The 21351-nt window shown below is 46.1% G+C and overlaps 1 protein-coding gene across 1 annotated transcript in view; it reads right to left on the bottom strand.

Annotated features, from left to right (window-relative positions):
- The window catches only part of utrn (utrophin), a 266197-nt gene that overhangs the window by 119182 nt on the left and 125664 nt on the right, over window positions 1–21351 (bottom strand). The window contains exons 54-56 of the mRNA XM_072696066.1: window positions 13793–13965; window positions 12258–12414; window positions 757–886 (exon numbers count right to left, since the gene is read on the bottom strand). Coding sequence (XP_072552167.1) covers window positions 757–886; window positions 12258–12414; window positions 13793–13965 — 460 coding nt within the window. The remainder of the gene's footprint in view (window positions 1–756; window positions 887–12257; window positions 12415–13792; window positions 13966–21351) is intronic.

Raw genomic sequence — 21351 nt, 5'->3', positions numbered from 1 at the left:
AGCAGATCAAAGGGTGAAAAACCGGCACACACCTACCAGGGCCGCTCAGGCCCAGCTCAATTATTTATGTCCGAAATCTTCCAACCGAATTCGGCTCGCTCGCTTGCTCGCACGCCAGCCACTCGGCTTTTTTTAGACTTCTCAAACAGTTTGTCACTTTTTAGCCAGTCAGCCAGTCAGCCATCCAGCCAGCTCTCGCTGGAAAACGCCAGCGCCAGTGCTAATAAAGATCGGCACATAAATCTGAGGCCATAACTGACGGGACTACGCCTCATGGACATCCGGGAAAAAAAAGGAGCGCAGCCCATCAAGGTCAATAAGCCTCAGCTCCGGGGCTGCAGTCATGCCGAGTGGCCTCACATTTTATGCACAAGGAGTTTCATCTTTCATCTGATCAGAACATTTCGCTTTGCTCGGAAGTGCAGGAACTAGACAAGCAGGAGAAGCAGTTTGGCTGCAGTGGGAATCTGGAGCTGGCAGTTTAGAAAGGGGTCATGTACCCATAGCACCTTAAGGGGGGGGGGTACTTCAGGCTCCTGCAGATGGCTCTGCACCAGGATGATGGGGCTATAGATACCTGTAGGGTGTTTGATGGGACTCCACAGGTATTGAGGAGAGTGCAGTACAGCACACTCTAGACTTTGCGTAGTGTGAAGGAAGTCATACGGGTCACAGTCATCCGGCATGCGGTTCTAGCAGCAATCTGCAGGAGCCTGAAGCTATAGACAAGGGAAAAGATGATCAATGAACTCTCACCTGTCTTCTGCTGCAGGTTCTTGCGTGGTTCTTCTGGGCCTTCAATTGGCTGATCGGCCAGAAACATGCGGGCCTGGTCCAGCGTGCTGACCACCATATGCTCCCTCTCCTTCAGCTCCGTCCTCAGGGCCTGGAAACGTAGAGATGAATGTTTAATAAGGGCCAAGACTGGCGGGATGCTTGAAACCCCAGAGGATTGTCAACAGGGACGTCACTGTAAAAGATAACTGGTGTTTGGAAGGAGGCTTCATGGAAACATCAGCAAATGTGAAATTGGATGGAACACAATGATCACATGACTCTAAGAGTGTTTTCACCCCCCACCGCCACCCCACCCCCTCCCTCACCCAATCATCCAGTTCAATTGACCTTATAAGAGTAAAAAAGCCATTTTACAGCCAAGGAGCTGTCCATGGTGCTGATCCCTGGTTCTCCTGTAAACAGCAATCTGGGGCCCTGGTGCGGTCTGCATTGTTTTTTGAGCTCTGTAAGTCATTCCAGCACATTAATCTGGGGTTTAGAAGTTGTAGATCAGTAGGTATTAGACAGATCATCATGAAAAGTCCACATCTCTTGCTGTCTTGCATGTCAAAAAAATAAAAAGGGCGAGAATGGCTCTATGAGGCTCTTTAAGAACATGCCACACGACCAGAAAACACTGATGCTCACTATCTATTTGGGTTATCTTTAATGTACCAAAGGAACGTCAATTCAAAGGAAGAATCAAGCTGCAGTTTGGACTGTGATAATGAGCCCCTCCCTCAAACGAGCCTAGAACCAGCCCTGGGTAAGGACGAGTGAGAACAAGCCATAAGTAAGTACTTCAACATTCCGGAGAACAGAAAGTGTCCAGACAGACGGAAAAGGAGGAGAGAACGGCGTTCAAGGTGAGGTCTATTATAGAAGATGTGGTGCTGGAGAGATGTTGAAAAATTACACAGGGAGAGAGAGAGAGAGAGAGAGAGAGAGAGAGAGAGAGAGAGAGAGAGAGAGACAGACAGACAGACAGACAGACAGAGAGAGAATTGCCCGTGTGATCTAAAAGAGTCAAATGACGCATTTTCTAAAAGCTCTGAAGGAAATTACACAAAATAATACACTTACAGTTCAGCTCCTGGTGACTCATTCACAACACACTCCATCCTCAAGGTAACATGAGGCTTCAATACCCAACACACACACACACATATATATATATATATATATATATATATATATATATATATATATATATATATATATATATACACACACCCATCTCCAAGGCCAAACGTTTCAGAATAAACCACCCACAAGGTCCTTATCCCGAAACGACAGCTTCCAAAAGGCTGCAGGAAGAGAAAAGGAGTTGGCTGAAAGTGACCTTAAAGGAAAGTGGGCTTTATTGTGGAGGAAAGTGATGAGCCCACACTCCGGCTCTAATTGCCTGAGTAGTAAAGGACCCAGCCGGGTATCATAGCTGATTAAATCTTGAAAGGAGAAGGTCCGGTGAGATTAGGCCCCTAAAAAGAGAGTAACACACTGTAGAGGAAGTCTGGCATTAGTAAGCACAGTCACATATGGGAAAACGGGAAGAATACAAATACACTAGTAACCCCCAACCAACCGCCTGGGACACATAGCAACAACCTGCAATACCACAGCAACTTCCTAGGAACACCCTAGCATCCACCAAGCAACACCACAGCAACCACCTTGCAAAACAATGGCCCAATTCCAGCAATCACTAAGCAACACCACAGCAGTCATATATATGTAATGTATATGTAATATAGTGGAATTCAACTAGCCACACCATGGCAACGACCTAGCAACGTCACAGTAACCACCTGAAATACCACAGCAACCACCCTGCAAAACGATAGCCCAAATCCAGCCACAGCAACACCACGGCAGCTACCTGGAATATAGTAGAATCCACCTAGCCAGCGACCTAACAACGCCACAGCAACCACCTGTGATACACAGCAGCCAGTTTCCACATTTCTGGTCCTGATAGAGATATTTAAGGCATGCTTTATTAAAATATTTGAATAAGGAATGTAAATTTTTACTGTGGTATATTCTTAGTTCTTTACAGGTCCAAGACCAAGCAACGCCACAGCAATCACCTGAAATACCACAGCAACCACCCTGCAAAACTATAGCACAAATCCAGCAACAGCAACACCACAGCAGTCAGGATCGATGTGTTACAGGATTAGACCGGATTTAGCCCCCCCACCCCCCCTCGATATCCAATCCAGCATTTTCCGTTGATTCCGGCCCGAAACCCACACCATAAATAATTTGCTATCTCCAGCATTAACTCAGACAGGGTTGAATTCTGACTTTATTTGGCCTTTTCTTTTTTGCCTATGCAACAAATAAAGCTGCACACACTCCTGGATCGCCGGCCCGTTCATTAAGTCCCATTCCTTTATTGATCGGTTTTACTACAGGCCACTGCATTTCACCACGGCCCGTATTCCTCCCCAGGCCTGGAATGGACCAAACAGAACCAGCGGCAGCACATCCAAAACATACAGCCAGTTTTATTCAGTATTTTACACCCTTCAACCATCTGAAATACCATAGCAACTGCCTAGCACTGAACACCACCGTAGCAGCCATTTAGCAGCACTACAGCAACCACCTCAGATACCACAGCAACCAGTTAGCAATGCCACAACAGCCCCCTGGGATACAAAAGCAACCAACCAACAACACCATGGCAGCCACCTAGCAGCACCATGGCAGCCACCTAGCAACCACCACAGATACCATAGCACACAGTTAGCAACCCCACAGCAACCACTCGGGATACCATTGTAACCGTCTAGGAAACACCTAGCAACACTCCAATAACCACTAACCAACACCATATCATCCACTTCATATACCACAGCAACCAGTTAGCAACACCACAACAGCCCCCCACCATGGCAACCGTCTAGCAACACCATGGCAATCATCGAGCAACACCATTAAAACCACCTAGCAACCATGTAGGAACACCATAGGAACTGGCAACTACCTTGCAACACCATGGCAACCACCCAGCAACATCATGGCAACCACCCAGCAACACCCTAGCAATTTTACATTTACAACAACCTGGCAACCAACCAGCAACACCATGGCAACCGCCTAGCAAAACCATAGCAACCACCTAGCAACACCCTAGCAACCATGTAGCAACACCATAAGAACTGGCAACCACCTAGCAACACCATGGCAACCACCTAGCAACACCCTAGCAATTTTACATTTGCAACCACCTGGCAACCACCTGGCAACCACCTGGCAACCACCTGGCAACCACCTGGCAACACTGTTGCAATCACCCACCACATAGCAACAGCAACAGCAGCTGCCCGAAAAATGAAACCCCTTAAGCTTTGCAACCACTCCTTGTTTTCTTCAGGAAAGTAATAAAGCCACAGCAAACCTAATGTCCCCGAACCTTCCTCCTGGGCCAGAGAGTGAGCGTTTCTCGAGCTTTAGGAACTCGTATGGCGCGTCTCTCGTTTCCAAACTTGAGCTGATTGTAGCTTTTCACCTCAAATAGCGCTGAGCTGCAGAAACGCTGAGGGCCTGAAGTGATTTCCACTGGAGATACGGTCCCCAGGAGTCACTCTTAAAAACTGTTTACTTCCTCAAAAGGCAGAAAACACAGTCTTTACGCTCCATTCTTCCACTCCCTGCACTTACAATAGCCCATTTCAAAAAAACAAGCCATATCACACACTCCCCCTCTTCTCCCTCGCTCTCCTCCTGAGTGGAGAAACACTACACAACACACTCCACGGCTGAGGACAGCCCAGAAAACAAAAACACTGAAATTCCACAGGGGGACAGGAGGGAGAAAAGCCACACTGAAGAAAACTGGAAGCACTACAGTCACGGCTGAGTGAAGAACGTCGCAATTCGGCCTCCTCAACAACTCGCAGGGAAAAAACATCAAGGCCTAGACTTGTTCCACCACCCTCCTTCCTCAGTTCTCCCTGCCCGTTCTCACAGCGAGGGAACAAACCGGCTCCTCAGCGCTGAGCTCAGGAGGCTCAGAGAGAGCGGACCTGTGCTGAACCGAACCTGGATGAGAAGCAGAAAACTGCTCTGCAATTGTTATCTCTGCGTTGCCCTCGGTTACGCCGCTTCATGTGAAAGCCGCAGTGTAATTCACTCCTCACATGAGCAGATGTTTCCGTTCAGAGATGCATAAAGCATCAAGAACAAACGTCTGATGATGATGATGAAGATGAAGAGCAGGACTGCTATTTTTTTCCGCTTGGGACACTTAGGACACCAAAGGAACTGCATAGAAACACCACAGCAACCATTTGGGACATCAAAGGAACCGCATAGAAACACCACAGCAACCACTTAGGACACCAAAGGAACCGCATAGAAACACCACAGCAACCAATTGGGACACCAAAGGAACTGCATAGAAACACCACAGCAACCACTTAGGACACCAAAGGAACCGCACAGAAACACCCCAGCAACCACTTGGGACATCAAAGGAACTGCATAGAAACACCACAGCAACCACTTAGGACACCAAAGGAACCGCATAGAAACACCACAGCAACCACTTAGGACACCAAAGGAACCGCATAGAAACACCACAGCAACCAATTGGGACACCAAAGGAACTGCATAGAAACACCACAGCAACCACTTGGGACACCAAAGGAACCGCACAGAAACACCCCAGCAACCACTTGGGACATCAAAGGAACCGCACAGAAACACCCCAGCAACCATTTGGGACACCAAAGGAACCGCACAGAAACACCCCAGCAACCACTTGGGACATCAAAGGAACCGCACAGAAACACCCCAGCAACCATTTGGGACATCAAAGGAACTGCATAGGTGTTTCTATGCGGTTCCCTTGGTGATCCAGACCTGAGCAGAGAGGAGGACCAGTGGACTTTGAGCTGAACAAGTGAGTTGATTGAGTGACAGAAATAGGAGGGGTGGAGCGGTGGAGGGGTGGATGGGGTGAAGCCACAGGAGAGATGGAGGTTATTTTCACCTCTGAAATGACAGAGTGGGGACGGAGCGCGCCCGGTTACAGCTTTATGAGAGGCCAAATGCTCTCTACAAAGCCAGCACAGTCCTGAGAGGATTCACACACACACACACACACACACACACACACACACACACAGCTAAAAACAGCTGCTATTGTTCATCTGAACAGAGAGAGAGGGCAAGCATGCGTGCAAGAGAGAGAGAGAGAGCGCGAGATGGAGTGAGCGATAGAGAGAAAAAAACGAGCGACAGAAAGGGGGAGATCAAATATGAGGGCAAATGACAAAGAAACAACAAAAGACTGAGCAAGCGCGATATAGAGCGCGAGAGCAAGAAAGAGAAAGAGCCAGTGATACAGAGGAAGAGTGAAAGAGTGAGGGAAAGAGAGAGATGAGAGATAGACAGCAAGAGGGCAGAGTAATCTTTAAGAGAAAAAGAAGTATAGTACAGTAAGCGCGAGAGAGAGCGCGAGAGCAAGAAGGAGGAAAAACAAGACAGGGCGACCCATAGAGAGAGCAATAGAGAGAAAGAGCGTGAGAGTTTGAGAGTGTAATACAGAGAAAGAGTGAGAGAACTGAAAAGAGATACAGAAAGAGCAACAGACAGAGAGCGCGAGAGAGAAAGAGCGCGAGAACAGTAGCGCAATAACAGAGCGAGAGACAGGCGGAGCAAGAGCGTAAGAGTGAGCAAGAGAGAGAAAGAGTAAGTGATAGAGAGAGAGGTAGACAGAAAGAGTGAGCGAGAGTGAAGGTGATAGCACGAGTGAGAGCAAACGGGAGTAAGTAAGAGAGAAAGAGCGACATGAGCGCGATAGAGAGCGCAATAGCGAGAATAAGTACATAAGAGGAAGCAAGAGTGAAAGCCAGCTATACAGCGAGAGAGACCGCGAGAGCAAGAAAGAGAAAACAATAGAGAGAGTGACGGCATGCAACAGAGGTCAAGAGTGAGAGTAAGCGATGGACAGCGAGAGAGCGCGAGAGCAGGAAAGAGAAACGAGAGAGAGCGCGAGTGAAAGAGGCTGAGGAGTGAGTGACGTGAGCGAGTTTTACAGTAAAAGCAATGGTTCCTTATAGAACCTATAAGGTTCTTTGTCTGTTTCTTCAGGGGTTCTTTAGTAACAGCAGAACCAAGTATATCAGCATGTTGGTCAGGAGGCCCAAACACAGCAGCACTGCAATAAGGCTGAACAAGCGATACTTTGGGCAGCCCTGGTTCGAACCCATCTGCCAGATGGGTCAGATGGGTTCATGGGGTCCAGAGCATCTCCGTTCCTCCTCATCTTCGCCTCTCGCGTCGCAAAGATTTCACAAGACCCGAACCTGAGGAGAAGCCCTCAGCGAGCCCCTCAGCGAGCCCCTCAGCTTTAGCAATACACTGCTGTGAAAAACCCCACTGAACCGTCCCGAGCCATAAAACCAGACGACGCATCTCGCCACTTTCGCCCGGAAATCAACGCTCGGCTACCAAGTCAGCCTTCCTTCAATACGGCCGTGTTAATTAAAAGTAATTAAGAAAGTACAAATGCTACATAAACCAGCATTATGGACACGTTAAAACTTACGACCCCCACCCCTGCGACTCTGAGGCCTCCACCGCTTCGCTGACTCTTTATGGAGCAGGTAATGAAGAGTTTGAATAAATGACTTATTCAAAGCCCTGCGAAGAGGAGCGATTCTTCACTCAGAGCCAAACTGCGGCCTTTTTTTATTTTCATCCTGAGGCCACAGATAAGAGCTGGCGGTGCTAAGGCTAGTGTAATCCGCCTCCTATTTTACCCTCTGTTCTGCAGGATCCAGCCCCAAATGGTTCAAATCAATCAGCAAGACAGCGCCATTACCTTAGCCTCAGCTGAGCGCTGCTGGCTAGCGGTAACAGGTTTAGCCTGGGCTACATGGCTAACGAGATCTGGGGGAAGGTTGAGAACGTCATCCTCCTCAGGGGAAAGCAGGCCGTCAAAAGTTTGAGACCATCAAACATTGTGAAACGGTGTGACCTCGCTTTTCCAAGCCTATTTACCATCCTGTTATTTTTCCTCTGTATGATAAACACTCGATTTCCTTTTCTGGGGGAAAATTCTGCTTTGGCTGATTTACAGCATCATGACCGCCCACAGTCACATAGCCTAGCCTAGCCTAGCCTTTGCTGTCCAGTTCAACCCTGTGTTTAGCTAGATAGATAGCCAAAGCAACTGTAACTGGTTGACTGGTGGCTAAGCCTAGCATTAGCGTTTACCCTTTCAGCCACTCTATCCCAGCTGCCAACAAAAGCCCTCAGCTTCTTCAAGCCATGATGCAGGCTCTCGATGTCCAGATGCTGGTCCTGGTTCCTCTCAAATCAATTCCTTGTCCACTCACCCTTGCTTATGCGGCTATTTGCAGTGCCGCTTGCTTTGGTCGGCCCTTCTCCTGTTCCCGGTCAGCCTAGCCTTTGGCCTTTTTAGCCTTTTTAGCTTTTTGGTGGGGGCTCATATGGGTGGAACATGGGCCAGGTGGGTCCCAGGCGGGCATGGGCTCCGAGTGGCCTTGTACATGCATGCATTTTCACTTAGACAAAGTTGGGCTTCCCATACGGACCCCCTCTGATACAGCCCACTTTAATCTAACACAGGTCTCATCTAGGCACCATAAGCAGTGTACAACCCTTCCTGGTCCAATCACTGACCCTGCTGGGCATCCAGATGTGGGGCCACCGTGGATTCTGAGGTCAAGACTTTGGGCTAACCGTCTGGGACGGCTCTGGGTCTGAGCCCCACCAAGTCCTGCAGTTTGGAGGAGGGTGGAAGCAACCCAGTGCAGGGGTCTAGGGTCTTAGGGTCTTAGGGTCGCTCCTGGAGACTCATCAGCCGGGATAGTATCAGATTTCACACGAGGAAAAGCCAGGAGTGCACGAGATCCTGACGTTGAGGGACTCACTGCTTTGAGGCACCCTTTCAAAAGCTGAACCGCGCTGAATAAAACATCTGTGTAGCGACTTAAAAAACACTGGAAACAGGAGGAAACTAAAGCGTCGTCTTATTGTGACTGTATGAAAGATTGATATGGAGCGCAGAGGCTGTTAGCTGGATCACACTCGCGCCGTCGAGAGTAAACATCTTTCAGGATTCGGAGACAAAACGAGAGGCTGCAATTATCGGCCCTGCTGCCTGTTGCGTAAATTGATTACAGCGGCGACGCAGACGCCCACAAAACACCAATAATTAAATAACGGCAGACTGATGAGCTTAATTACGGCAGGACGAGAGGAAGTATTTTATTGGATAATTGAATAGATGATTAATAAACTGATTACAGGGTGAGAAGAGGGAGGGGGAGGAGGAGGGGCGGGGGGATACACCGCCCACAATCAATAACGTGGTGAAGGTCTTCTCGCACTGCGGCTAATGAAACAACTAATTCATGTACTGCTAAACCAGCAGAACCGCCACATAAACCCAGTTAGCGCTTCAGTTAGGAGGCTAATGCTGTGTGTACGGATGCTAACACTTAAGTGGGCAGAACCGAACAGTGCTAGATAACATCTCTGGAGAACATTGGGGCCTATCTATGTTTGACTCTGTTGTCCCGTCCCAGCTGAAATGGAGAGATTCTGATTGGCTCCGAGTTTGACTCTGTTACCCCACCCCCAACTGAAATGGAGAGATTCTGATTGGTTCTGCTGCTGAGTTTGACCCTCTGATGTCCCTCCCCCAGTTGAAAAGGACACTCTGATTGGTTCTGCATCAGAGTTTGACTGTCTGTGGTTCTGCCCCCAGTTAAAAATGGAGAGATTCTGATTGGTTCAGAGTTTGACTCAGTTGTCCCGTTTCAGCTGAAATGGAGAGATTCTGATTGGCTCTGAGTTTGACTCTGTTACCCCACCCCCAACTGAAATGCAGAGATTCTGATTGGTTTTGCTGCTGAGTTTGACCCTCTGTTGTTCCTCCCCCAGTTGAAATGGACATTCTGATTGGTTCTGCTGCTGAATTTGACCTTCTGCTGTCCCGCCCCCAGCTGAAATGGAGAGATTCTGATTGGTTCCGAGTTTGACTCAGTTATCCTGCCCCTAAGCTGAAATGGAGATTCTAACTGGTTCTGCTGCTGAGCTTGACTCTCTGTTGGCCCACCCTCGGCTAAAAGAGATTCTGATTGATTCTGCCTCAGCCCTTGAATCTCTGTTGCCCCGCCCTCAGCTTAATACAGATTAAGATTGGTTCTACCCCCATTTGAACTGGCGATTGATTGGTTTTGCCTCCGAGTTTAACTCTGTTGTCCCGCCTCCAGCTGAAATGCAGATTCTGTGTTTGACTGCGGTCCCACCCTCAGCCTTACTGGAGACTCGGACTGGTTCTGACTCTGGACCCGTTTTTAAATACGAGCCTCTCTCAAACCTCTCGTCTTCATTCCTCCCTGCAGTGAAACAACCTGACCTTTTTCTCCCGCTCTCTCTAAATGCCTCACACTCTTCCCAGCTTCCCAGACACACACACACACACTTCGCTACCTTTACTACCCACCCCTCCAGATTGCATCCATGTTCCTATCTCTCTTTCCTCTCTGTCTCTCTCTCTCTCGCCCCTTACAGCATGTGGGGCTAATCGGGCGTGACTTGTTCAAAAAGGCTGGGCTGTAGCCCGTTAGCCAAAATACACACACACACACACACACACACACACACACACACACACAAGCTATTAGAGACAGAGAAAGAAATGTAGAGAGAGAGAGAGAGAGAGAGAGCGCGAGAGCGCAGAGAGAAAGTCATCCAATCCTTTTCTCTTTTAACTTCAGAGGGTCATTATTCAATCTGTCTGAGCGAGAGACAGCACAAAGAGAGAAAGAGCGAGAGCACGAGAGAGAACCCAGAAGGGGATGAGGAAAAGAGAAACAAACAGAGAGAGAGTGCGAGAGAGAGAGAGAGAGAGAGAGAGAGAGAGAGAGAGAGAGAGAGCAGAAAAAAAAAGAGAGAGTGCGCGAGAGAGCGCGAGAGAGCTGGAAAGCAAGCGAGTGAGCCCTCCAAACTCTCCTTGGCGTCATCACACTATCACAGACTCATTACAGCCTCAAAGACCTCCACCGTCCCATGACTCCCGGGGGCGAGAGAGCCCGTTTGTAAGTGCATACGCGAGTGTTCCTTACTCAGAGATTAAAATTCTTCTCCCTCACTTCACTCCTAAACACTCTCCAGTTTAAAGGCAGACACAATTAACCTCCCTCCTCATCTCAGTGGAGGACCATTACATCATCATCGTCATCATCCTCCTCTACCAGACTCTGATTGGCTGCTTCTAAAGCAGCCTCCACTCATCAGCCCGGCATGACCCGCATCAGAGCGGACACAACAACAACAGACAAAAGCACTCTGGACAGGTACTGATTAAGGCTGGGTATTACATACACTATATGGACAAAAGTATTGGGACAGCTGCTCATAAGTGAGGTCAGGATGTTCGATAATCACCACCCCACCTCATCCCAAAAGTATTGGAGGAGCACCGTCCATCATTCCATGGCCAACGCCATCGCTCCACCCTCACAAAACGCATCCAGCTCTTAGTTTGTTTGGCTTTCTAGAAGCTGATCTAGATGATCTACGCTGTTGAGGAACATTTTCGAGGTTCTTCAATTCTGTGCTTCAAAAACATTGAAGAAAAAGCTTTAAGAGGACACCTTAGAACCTCCAAAAGTTCCTCAAGCATCTTGTCCTAGATAAAGATGATGTCCTGGGACGTCCTGCTTGCGAACAGTGCAGGAAGTACTACCACCCTTCAGCTGCTTTAGTGAGCTGTATGTAATACTGGCTCTGAAATGCACCAAAGCTGACCCCAGATCAGCTGCCGGGGCCGGGCTGTTGTCCGCAGGCCAGCATGATCAGCATATTCCTCCTCCTCCTCTTCCTCATCCTCTTCCTCTGACCTGACCGTGTGATGCTAAGAACAAGAAACAGTGCAGGGGGGGGGGCGGCACGGCGAGCAACAACACAACAAACCATCCAAGAGAAACCCAGCAGGGCAGCGGGGAGACGGAGAGGCTGAGCAGAACAGACGCCTAAAGGAAAACATGAGCGCTCGCCACACTGCCGACTGCAGCCTGCAGGGAACGGGGGATGAGAGGAGGAGAACGTGTGATGCGGTTTTGGTGGGAGGACGACAGGGGGCTTAACATGAGCTTTTTTATTTTCCTTCTCCTCAGCTCCACTAATAACACTGGTGTAGGTTTATTACAGCATAATTCATTTTTCCATGTTTCTGGTTGCCGTGCCTTTAAGACTGATGTAAATGGTCTCTGTTCTGATTGGCTGCTCTGTGTTGTATCTGGTCCCAAAGGAAACTGTTCAGTCTCTTCTCATCACTTCCACACCAAAGGGTGGAGCCAAACTGCTGTAGGCCGAACAGGTGGCCCTATGGAAATGTGTCCATGGTTGTGACATCACAACCAAGCGCCCAAAAATGATTTTCCTGGACTGTATTGAACTGTGTGTGTGTGTGTGTATACACTGACCGAGCAGTGGTTGTGTTGCTGAAGTAATGTGGGCACGTCTCCTCCTATAGGCATCTGCTTGGTGAGCTCATCGTCCTTCAGGCAGATCCATCTCCATAACTCCTCGAGAATAGACAACAGCCTGCTCCAGCGCTCCGCACTGGCCTCTAGATGAGCCCTGCACACACATACACACACACACACACACACACACACACATAGTGTCAAGTGTCATATATAAACAAAAAAGTATGTATATGTAGTAATTATATATACACTTTAATTTAAATATGTATATGTATATATATATATATGTATATATATATATATATATATATATATATATATATATATATATATATATATATATATATATATATACACACACACACACACACACACACACACACGTCCAAATGTTTGTGGACGTCCTGCCATTAGAATAGAACAGCAGATCAGCAACATGAACCTATTGGCACCATACTGTCTAATGCCCGGCGTGGGCTAGAGGGGGATAAAGCTGGGGTGGAAGAAACAATTAAATATGCAGGTGTCCCAATACTTTTGTCCATACAGTGTATGTGTATATGTAAGTAACAGAGCCACAGGCAGTATGTATGTGGAAGTGTCTTGGTGTAGGAACATGTAAAAATACTAATTTACTCATACCTTTCTTTTGGTTTGTGCACATAGACTGTTTTTTTTTTTCTGTGTGTGTGTGTGTGTGTGTGTGTGTGTGTGTGTGTGTGTGTGTGTGTGTGTGTGTTGGTGGTGGTAATGGAGCTGAACAATAGTCTGGTGTCAGCAGCTCAGTAATTATACATGGCCACTAATTAATCCCTAATGGGAGTTAAATAATAAAGCGGGCAGGTCCACTACTGAACGAACACACACACACACACACACACACACACACACACACACACACACACACACACACCTTTACTTTCCCCCTCTTACAATTCCATCTGATTCCTTTCCTCTTCATTTGTCTCATTTCCTTCACATCTCCAGCTCCCTCTCTCCATCCACTTGTCCATCCACTGCTCACTCAACCCTCTCTCTCTCTCTCCTGTCTGTCTTCCATTCACACTTCCCTACCTCCTTTAATTAAAGGCCGGTGTCTCTCTGTCTTTTAACTCTACTTCTCCATTCTCTCTCTCTCTCTCTCTCTCTCTCTCTCTCTCTCTCGATTTCTTCTGTCATCACTTCTTTCTCCTTCATCTCCCTCCTCCTTTCTCTTCCCTTTCTCATTTTTTCTCCTTTCATCTCTCCCCTTTCTTCTCCCTTTCTCTCCTTTCATCTCTCCTTTCTCTCCTTTCATCTCTCATCTCTCCCCTTTCTCTCCTTGGCTCTCTTTTTTCTCTCCTTTCATCTCTCACCTTTCTCTCCTTTTATCTCTCCCTTTTCTCTCCTTTCATCTCTCTTTTCTCCTCTCCCCTTTCTCCCTCTCTTACCCCCCCCCCCCTCCTACTTTCTCTCTCTAAACTTTATTTTATCCCCTCTCTCTTGTTTATGGGCTGTCTTCACTAAGGTCCTGGTATGCTCGTATGTACCGTATGTTGGCTGATTTGGCCTTGAGCTCGTTCCAGCGCTGGTTCATGTCGTCTAGTCTCTGCTGAAGGAAGACAGCCTCCTCCGAACTGCCCAGAGCCTTCACCATCCTCACCTTATTCCCCTCCACGCTCTTAAACACGTCGTTATGAGCATCAATCTCCGCCTGGATATCCTACACACACAGAGAGAGAGAGAGAGAGACAGACAGAGGAGTTAGTTTAGATCACAATCTTGTTTGGCTGCTTCACACACACAGACACACACACACACACACACACACACACACACACACATTTAAAACACTGAACCTTTTTAATGCAATTAAGAATGAATGTTAATGAGGGCTTTGTGATGTCTGTATCGCCCGTGACTACAAGGTTTCAATATCGGAGCATCCCTAATATTTAATGGATGCTGTGCAGCTTGGTAACAACACACACACACACACACACACACACACACAGTCTGATAAGAGGTGCTCCAGCTTGCGCTCCAGACAGTGACTGGACGACAGACCTAATTACAGACCAATCACAGCTTGATCAGAATGAGACATCAAACAACAAACAAATCCATGGGGAGAGGCAACCAGAGTGTGACCGATAATTACTAACAACCACACACACACACACACACACACACACACACACACACACACACACACACACACACAAAAAAACAAGCCCACTAATCAAGGTGTAAGTAGTGTCACTCTAATCGATGTAACAAGGCTTTATGCATGCCTGTGTGTGTGTGTGTGTGTGTGTGTGTGTGTGTGTGTGTGTGTGTGTGTGTGCACGCACGCATGTGTGTGTATGTGTATCCATACTTAATGGAACACTAAGATGATATGGATTCCAGTCTGATCCACATCCGACATCTGCAGCGTAAAGCCGATCGCCATGGGCAGAGGTCAATGGGCAGGTGCTCAACAGAAGCAGGAGCTTCGATCAGAAGCAGCAGCTTTTCTGCTCGTCCATCATGGTATTTCCAAGTGGTTGCTATGGTAATCTAAGTGGTTGCTACACAGCAACTTTGCCAGTGTTAAATCACAGCGTTAATTCAATGCTGGCACATTTGTTGTGTATGGTGATGTTAGGTCAGGTTTTTAGGGGCTGCTATATTATCCTAGGTGGTTGCTATGGTTTTGATACATCAATTGCAGTGATGTTTCTAGAAGGTTTTGATAACGTTGCTATGTTGTTGCTATGATATCCAGGGTGTTTTGCTAAGTGGTTGCTATGGCATTTCTCAGAGGTTTTGACAGTGTTACTAAGTGGTTGCTATAGTGTCCCAGGAGGTTGCTATGTTGTTGTTGCTAGGTGGTTCCTATAGTGTGGGTAAGTGGTTGCTAAGGGGTTACTATACTTTTGCTAAGTGGTTCATATAGTGTCGATAAGTGGTTGCTAAGGGGTTACTATACTTTTGCTAAGTGGTTCCTATAGTGTCGATAAGTGGTTGCTAAGGGGTTCCTATACTTTTTGCTAGGTGATTGCTAAGATATTCCAGGTGACCGCTAGTGGGATGCTAGGGTATTCCAGGTGGTTACTATGGTGTTTGCTAACCATAGCCCCAATCCCTCCCTGTCTGCAGACTAGTGTCCCTTTAAAGCTTTGCACAGGTCTAAAAGCCACCTGCTAACAGGAAATCACACACACACACACACACACACACACACACACAGGGCCTCAGCTGGAGGCGTACAAAGTGATCTAAATCGATTCTACCAGCTGAAGTCAATAGCAGTGAACGGGCGTGTCGGTGTGCTGCGGTCAGTCAGGGTGTCTCCACACCTCCACAGCAGAAAAGCAGGAGTGTCAAAAAACAAACAGGAATGAGGGAGTGATTGACATGAGGAGCGCGAGACAGAGGCGGCGCGAGAGACGGCGCGAGAGAGCTGGAGAGAGGGGTATACTTGGGTTCTTTCCAGCTCATTCAGAGTGCTCTTTTCTGTCACATGTTCACACTGTCCTTCAGAAACACACACACACACACACACACACACACACACACACACACACACACACACTAAGGGTTCTTGCTCACATTCAGTTCATGTTTTATTTATTAGTCCAACTGGATGAAAATCAGCTAAATCACCTTTCACACACACACACACACACACACACACACACACTAGACAGAGTCGCATACAGGTACGTGCACCGACATCTATCTGCTCCAGCTTCCGGATCTCAGGAGAAATCAGTGAGAAGCAAAATGTAAAAGGGGCTCAGCTGAATCCCCCCCGAAAGTCCCAAAGCCACCAGCCGCCCCCACGAAAACACAGCCAACTCATCTGTTACCCACCTCTACTCCTGCTGCAGGAAACGCAGCTTATGTGCAACCATTCCAGGCAGTTACTAGGCTGTTGCTATGTGGGCAGAAACTAGGTGTTGCGTTGGTATCTAGGTGGCGTGGTGCTGTGGAATTCCTGGTGGTTGCTACATAGAGAATTTGCCATATCGCAGTGTTAATTTAACAGCTTAATGGTTGCTTTGGTATTCTAGGGGGTTGTTATGGTGTTTCTAAGTGGTTCGTGCTAGGTGGTTCCCATAGTGTTGCTATAGGGTTGCTAAGTGGCTGTTATGCTATCCCAGACGCTATTACACATAAGCGCCAGGCTGTCTACTGCTGTTTACTATGGTGTTCTTATAGTGTTGCTGGGCGGCTGCTATGGTATTGCATGTGGTTGCTATGGTGTTGCTAAGTGGTTGCTTATGCGTTGCCTCTTGTGGCCGCCTGCTTTATTTTTTTGCTGAACCATCAGTTAGCTCAACACTGCAGGCAAAGGCAGTGCCTTTCAAATGTACCTCTCTCGCGCTTTCTCTCGCTCTCGCGCTGTAGAGGCTGGCTGGTCAAAGAGCTGGAGGCAGTAATGGAATCTGTCCCAATGAGACTGGGATAATCAATGAGAGGAGATTGCCTGGGTTGATACACACACACACACACACACACACACACACACACACACACACACACACACAGGGAATGGCATGGGCTCAACAGGTGTAGACTCTACAGACACCATTCGATTCAATTCTATTTCTTTATAAAATGATTCAGTGATTCAATGATTAAATATGACTCTTTAACCCATTTGATTCAATTCTAATTCTAGATCTAATTCTAGAATTGCTGCCAGATTTGATTCTATTTCTTTAGAAAATGATTCCATTGAATGATGACTCTTTAGAACAATTAATTGATTCAATTCAAACTCTTAAGAAAATGATTTGATTGTAATTCTTTAAAAATTATCTATTGTTTTTTTTAGAAAATTATTTCACAAGGTGCCTGTAGTTTCTACAGCCATGTTTCTTTCTCTCTCTCTCTCTCTCTCTCTCTCTCTCTCTCTCTCTCTCTCTCTCTCTCTCTCACACACACACACACACACACACACACACACAGGAAATGGCATGGGCTCAACAGGTGTAGACACTACAGACACCATTTGATTCAATTCTATTTCTTAATAAAATGATTCAGTTTAAATATGACTCTTTAAAACAACTATTTGATTTAATTCTATTTCTAGATCTATTTATAGAATTGATGCCCGATTTGATTCTATTTCTTAAGAAAATGATTCCATTGAATGGTGACTCTTTTGAACAATTAATTGATTCAATTCAAATTCTTAAGACAATTATTTGATTGTGATTTTTTTTTAAATATTTGATTCAATTCTATTGTTGTTGTTTTTTTGAAAATTATTCCACAAGGTGCCTGTAGTTTCTACAGCCGTGTTTCTCTCTCTCTCTCTCTCACACACACACACACACACACACACAAACTTATATATATATGAATCAACCAGACGCTATTACACATAAGCTCCAGGCTGTCTGACCTATTAAAATCAGGCAATAAAAGCTCTCCACTTTAATAAGTTAAATAATTGCTTCTGGTCTGTAATACGTCCCCTGTGATACCATTCAACTCGCCCCAATTTAACAAGACAAACCCAAACACACACTCACACCCTTACACACACACACACACACACACACACACACACTCACTTAACAAGAGAGAGCGAGAGAGACAGACGTACACACTGAAGAAATGAACACACCATTTCAACATGACCTTTCTGCTGTTTGTTTACTGAACACTTCAGATCTCTCACACACACAGCCACACACACACAGCCACACACACACAGCCACACACACAGCCACACACACACAGCCACACACACACAGCCACACACACACAGCCACACACACACAGCCACACACACACAGCCAGACACACACAGCCAGACACACAGCCAGACACACAGCCAGACACACAGCCAGACACACAGCCAGACACACTCTACACCCTAATGCTCCAAAAACTGACTGAGAAACAGTGGTGTATAAGGGAGGGATGTGTGGGTGAGCCGGAGTCATGTGTGGAGTCGACTCATGATTCTCTCACGACTCTTTGGGAAGCATTTCTATTCAAATGTGATTCGGCTCTGGGAAACGATTCCACTAGTTTCTGATTCTTTAAAAAAAAATTGATTCCTTTTGGTGACAATTTATTTATTTGTAGCTCTTTAATGAGATTCCACTTGATTGTGATTTGATTCTTTTGATGATTTGATTCAATTCCAACTGTTTCTGATTATTCCAAAAAACAATTAAGAGTAAATTCCAGTTCTTAAGAAAATGATTAGGATTCCTTAAAATATATATTTCAGTTCTCTAGAAGAGATGATTCTACTGGTTAATGATTCCTTAGAAAAATGATTTGATTCAACTGTATTTCTTTATGAAATAATTGCACTTAATTACTACTATTTTTTACTCCTAATTAAAAAAAAATCAATTTGATTCTGATTCTTTAGAAAAAGATTCCATTTGATTATGATTAAAAAAAATGGAGAAAAAAAAAGAAGATTCAAATCCATTTAAGTTTTCTAGAAATTGTTTGATTCAATGTGTTATAAAGTATCAACTTAAAGAGTCAATTCAATTATTGATTCTTTTGGTCTGAGGAATCAAATTTGAACTAAAATGTATTCCAACATTTAAACATCTAAGCAGAATAATCTGCATCTTCAGACTAAGATGCACTGTTACACTCCCTGAGAGTGTGTGTTTGTGTGTGTGTGTGTGTGTGTGTGTGTGTGTGTACATAAACAGGGCATTTCTCTCAGCCAAAGCAAAGCCAAGTACCTCCTCAAACCTCTGTAGCAGCTCATGAAGACTGAAGTTCAGGCCGATCATCATGTCTCTCTAATCTCTCTTTCTTTACAAAAGCGAGGGATAGGGGTGAGAGCAAAAGGTGGAGGTGGTCCCCAAAACCCCCTAAGAGTTCCTACAGTGAGGCATTATCCGTCTCTCATGTGGAAAAGCACAGTTCCGGTCTGTTTTTACCCGTGTGTGTGTTGTAGCATAGCTTTGCTGCAGCAGTAGCACCATGCTCCAGTGTTTAATGGACAGCGCTGGACGATCTGCTGGCCTTTAGCTTCTGGAGGTAGAGTGGACACTTCACGTCTTCACTCCAAATATCAGGCTTCTCTCCGCCAGGCTGAAAAGTTCAAGCTGCCCTATCCGTGCCTGGTTTGCTCATTTCTGAATTATACCCACATGCTCTCTCTCTCTCTTTCTCTCTCTCACACACACACACATACCTAAACACACACACAGAAAGTGGCCTGTTCATGGCCTGGTCTCCTGTGACCCTGCAGCAGCAGTTTGTGCTCAATTACCCCAGTGAAAGGCTCTCTGTGTGGGGCATGGAGACGGCCAGAGCTGGGGGAGGACCAGAGCTTCACTCCAGCACACTACACACACACATGGCAACACACACACACACACACACACACACACACTCCTGCACAGCGGTAATGCCGTAAGAACATAACACAAAAAGAGATCCTGCCAATGGAAGCTGTCAGTATGAATGAAGAGATCCAAGAGAGCCAGAGGGGAGAACGACGGACAGCAGTTTCTAGGGGTGAAAATCTCTGAGCTTCTAATGATTCAATTTGATTCAATTAAAATATTCAGGTAAAAACATGGATTCAATTATGATTATTTGATCAAATATTTAATTAGCTTACAGGAGATGATTCATTTTGATTCATATGGAAACTTTTAAGTTTAATTATGATTCTTTAGGAGCTGATCAATTTCATTTTGATTCGCTTACGATTCTTTATCATACATTATCAAACTCTATGACTCTATGAAACAATTCAACTTGATTCTTTAAGAACACGGATTCTTATTGAAAGGTAGATTTATCTTTCAAAAATTATTCAATCTGATTATGATTAATTTTAAAAAAATGATTCTTTTTAAAAAACGAGATGATTTGCTACTTCTGAAAAAATGATTCACTTTGATAGCGATTCTTCAGGAGAAAATTCTATTTGATTCTTTTAAAAAAAAAATGATTTGTATAATTTTAAAAAAATGGGAGAGGATTTAATGCTTCTATAAAATGACTCAGTTTGATTATGAGTCTTTCGAAAACTGTTTGATTCTTTAAGAAACTACATGATTCAACTATTATGTTTTATGAGACCAAACGAGTCTTTAAAAAAAAAAATAGTTGTCACCTCACATCACAACTCGCTTCAGTCTGATCATTCTGGTACAGCTCAGATTTACTTTAACCAACACACAGATGTGAGCAGATGAACGAGTCACACGGTGGTCCGATATCTACAAACACACCACCAAGCTTTTTCACATTTAAAACTAGCTTAGAAGTTGGATTTTTGCCAATTTTATCAATCCAAAACCAGAGCAATCGGATCTCCACGTTCTCCTCAATGTGCTATTTCACACCCCTAGCAGCTTCACATGCAGGACGCCGTGCAGCTCTGGGGTCCGAAAGGGCCCAATATGAATCAAAGCAGAGTTCCAGTGCTGAATCCCCGTTCCAGGACCAGTTCAGCAGCCGCTCCAAAGAGGAGTCCAGGAGGTCCAGAAGAAGTGAAAGCAGCCGAGAGTGAAGTGCAGTAGTCTGAGGATGATGAGGCGTCTCCTTTGGACCTCCTACGGAACCAGATGAACCTCTGCAGCGGGACGCTTCCCACTTCCCATTACTCCTTCCACAGGGTCCTTCCTCCGTTCCTCCTTCATTCCCTCACGGAAAAGTTCTGTTTCTTTCAGTTTTGGAACCTTCCATACTTTCCCTTTCCTCCGAAATCCCCCGATCCTTCTCTCGCCTTTCCCCTCCGGCCACTGGATCCCAACTACAGTCCCCCCTCTCGCGCTCGCTCTCTCTCTACCAGCTGTTTATTGTTTTAATCAGGGTTCTCCTCTTCCCCTCCTCTGTCACTCCACTCCTCCTCTTCCCTCTCGTTCCTGCCTGCGTCCCGCTCTCCCCTCCAAACTAACCACACACACCCACTTCCTGATGGGCCACCACACACACACACACACACACACACACACACACACAGTAGAGAGAGGAGTACAGTATAAAATACGACGTTTTATGAGCGCTCTCGCGCTCTCTCTTACTCTCTCTGAGTCTCTTACTGCTGTTCTCAGTTCCTGCACATGCATGAATCAGACGGATACTGTGGATCGGACGGGTGCTGGCT

The sequence above is a fragment of the Salminus brasiliensis genome, chromosome 14, assembly GCF_030463535.1.
Source record: "Salminus brasiliensis chromosome 14, fSalBra1.hap2, whole genome shotgun sequence".
Lineage (NCBI taxonomy): Eukaryota > Metazoa > Chordata > Actinopteri > Characiformes > Bryconidae > Salminus > Salminus brasiliensis.
Note: the sequence above shows the minus strand (reverse complement) of the source record. Positions and strands in the feature narration are given on the sequence as shown.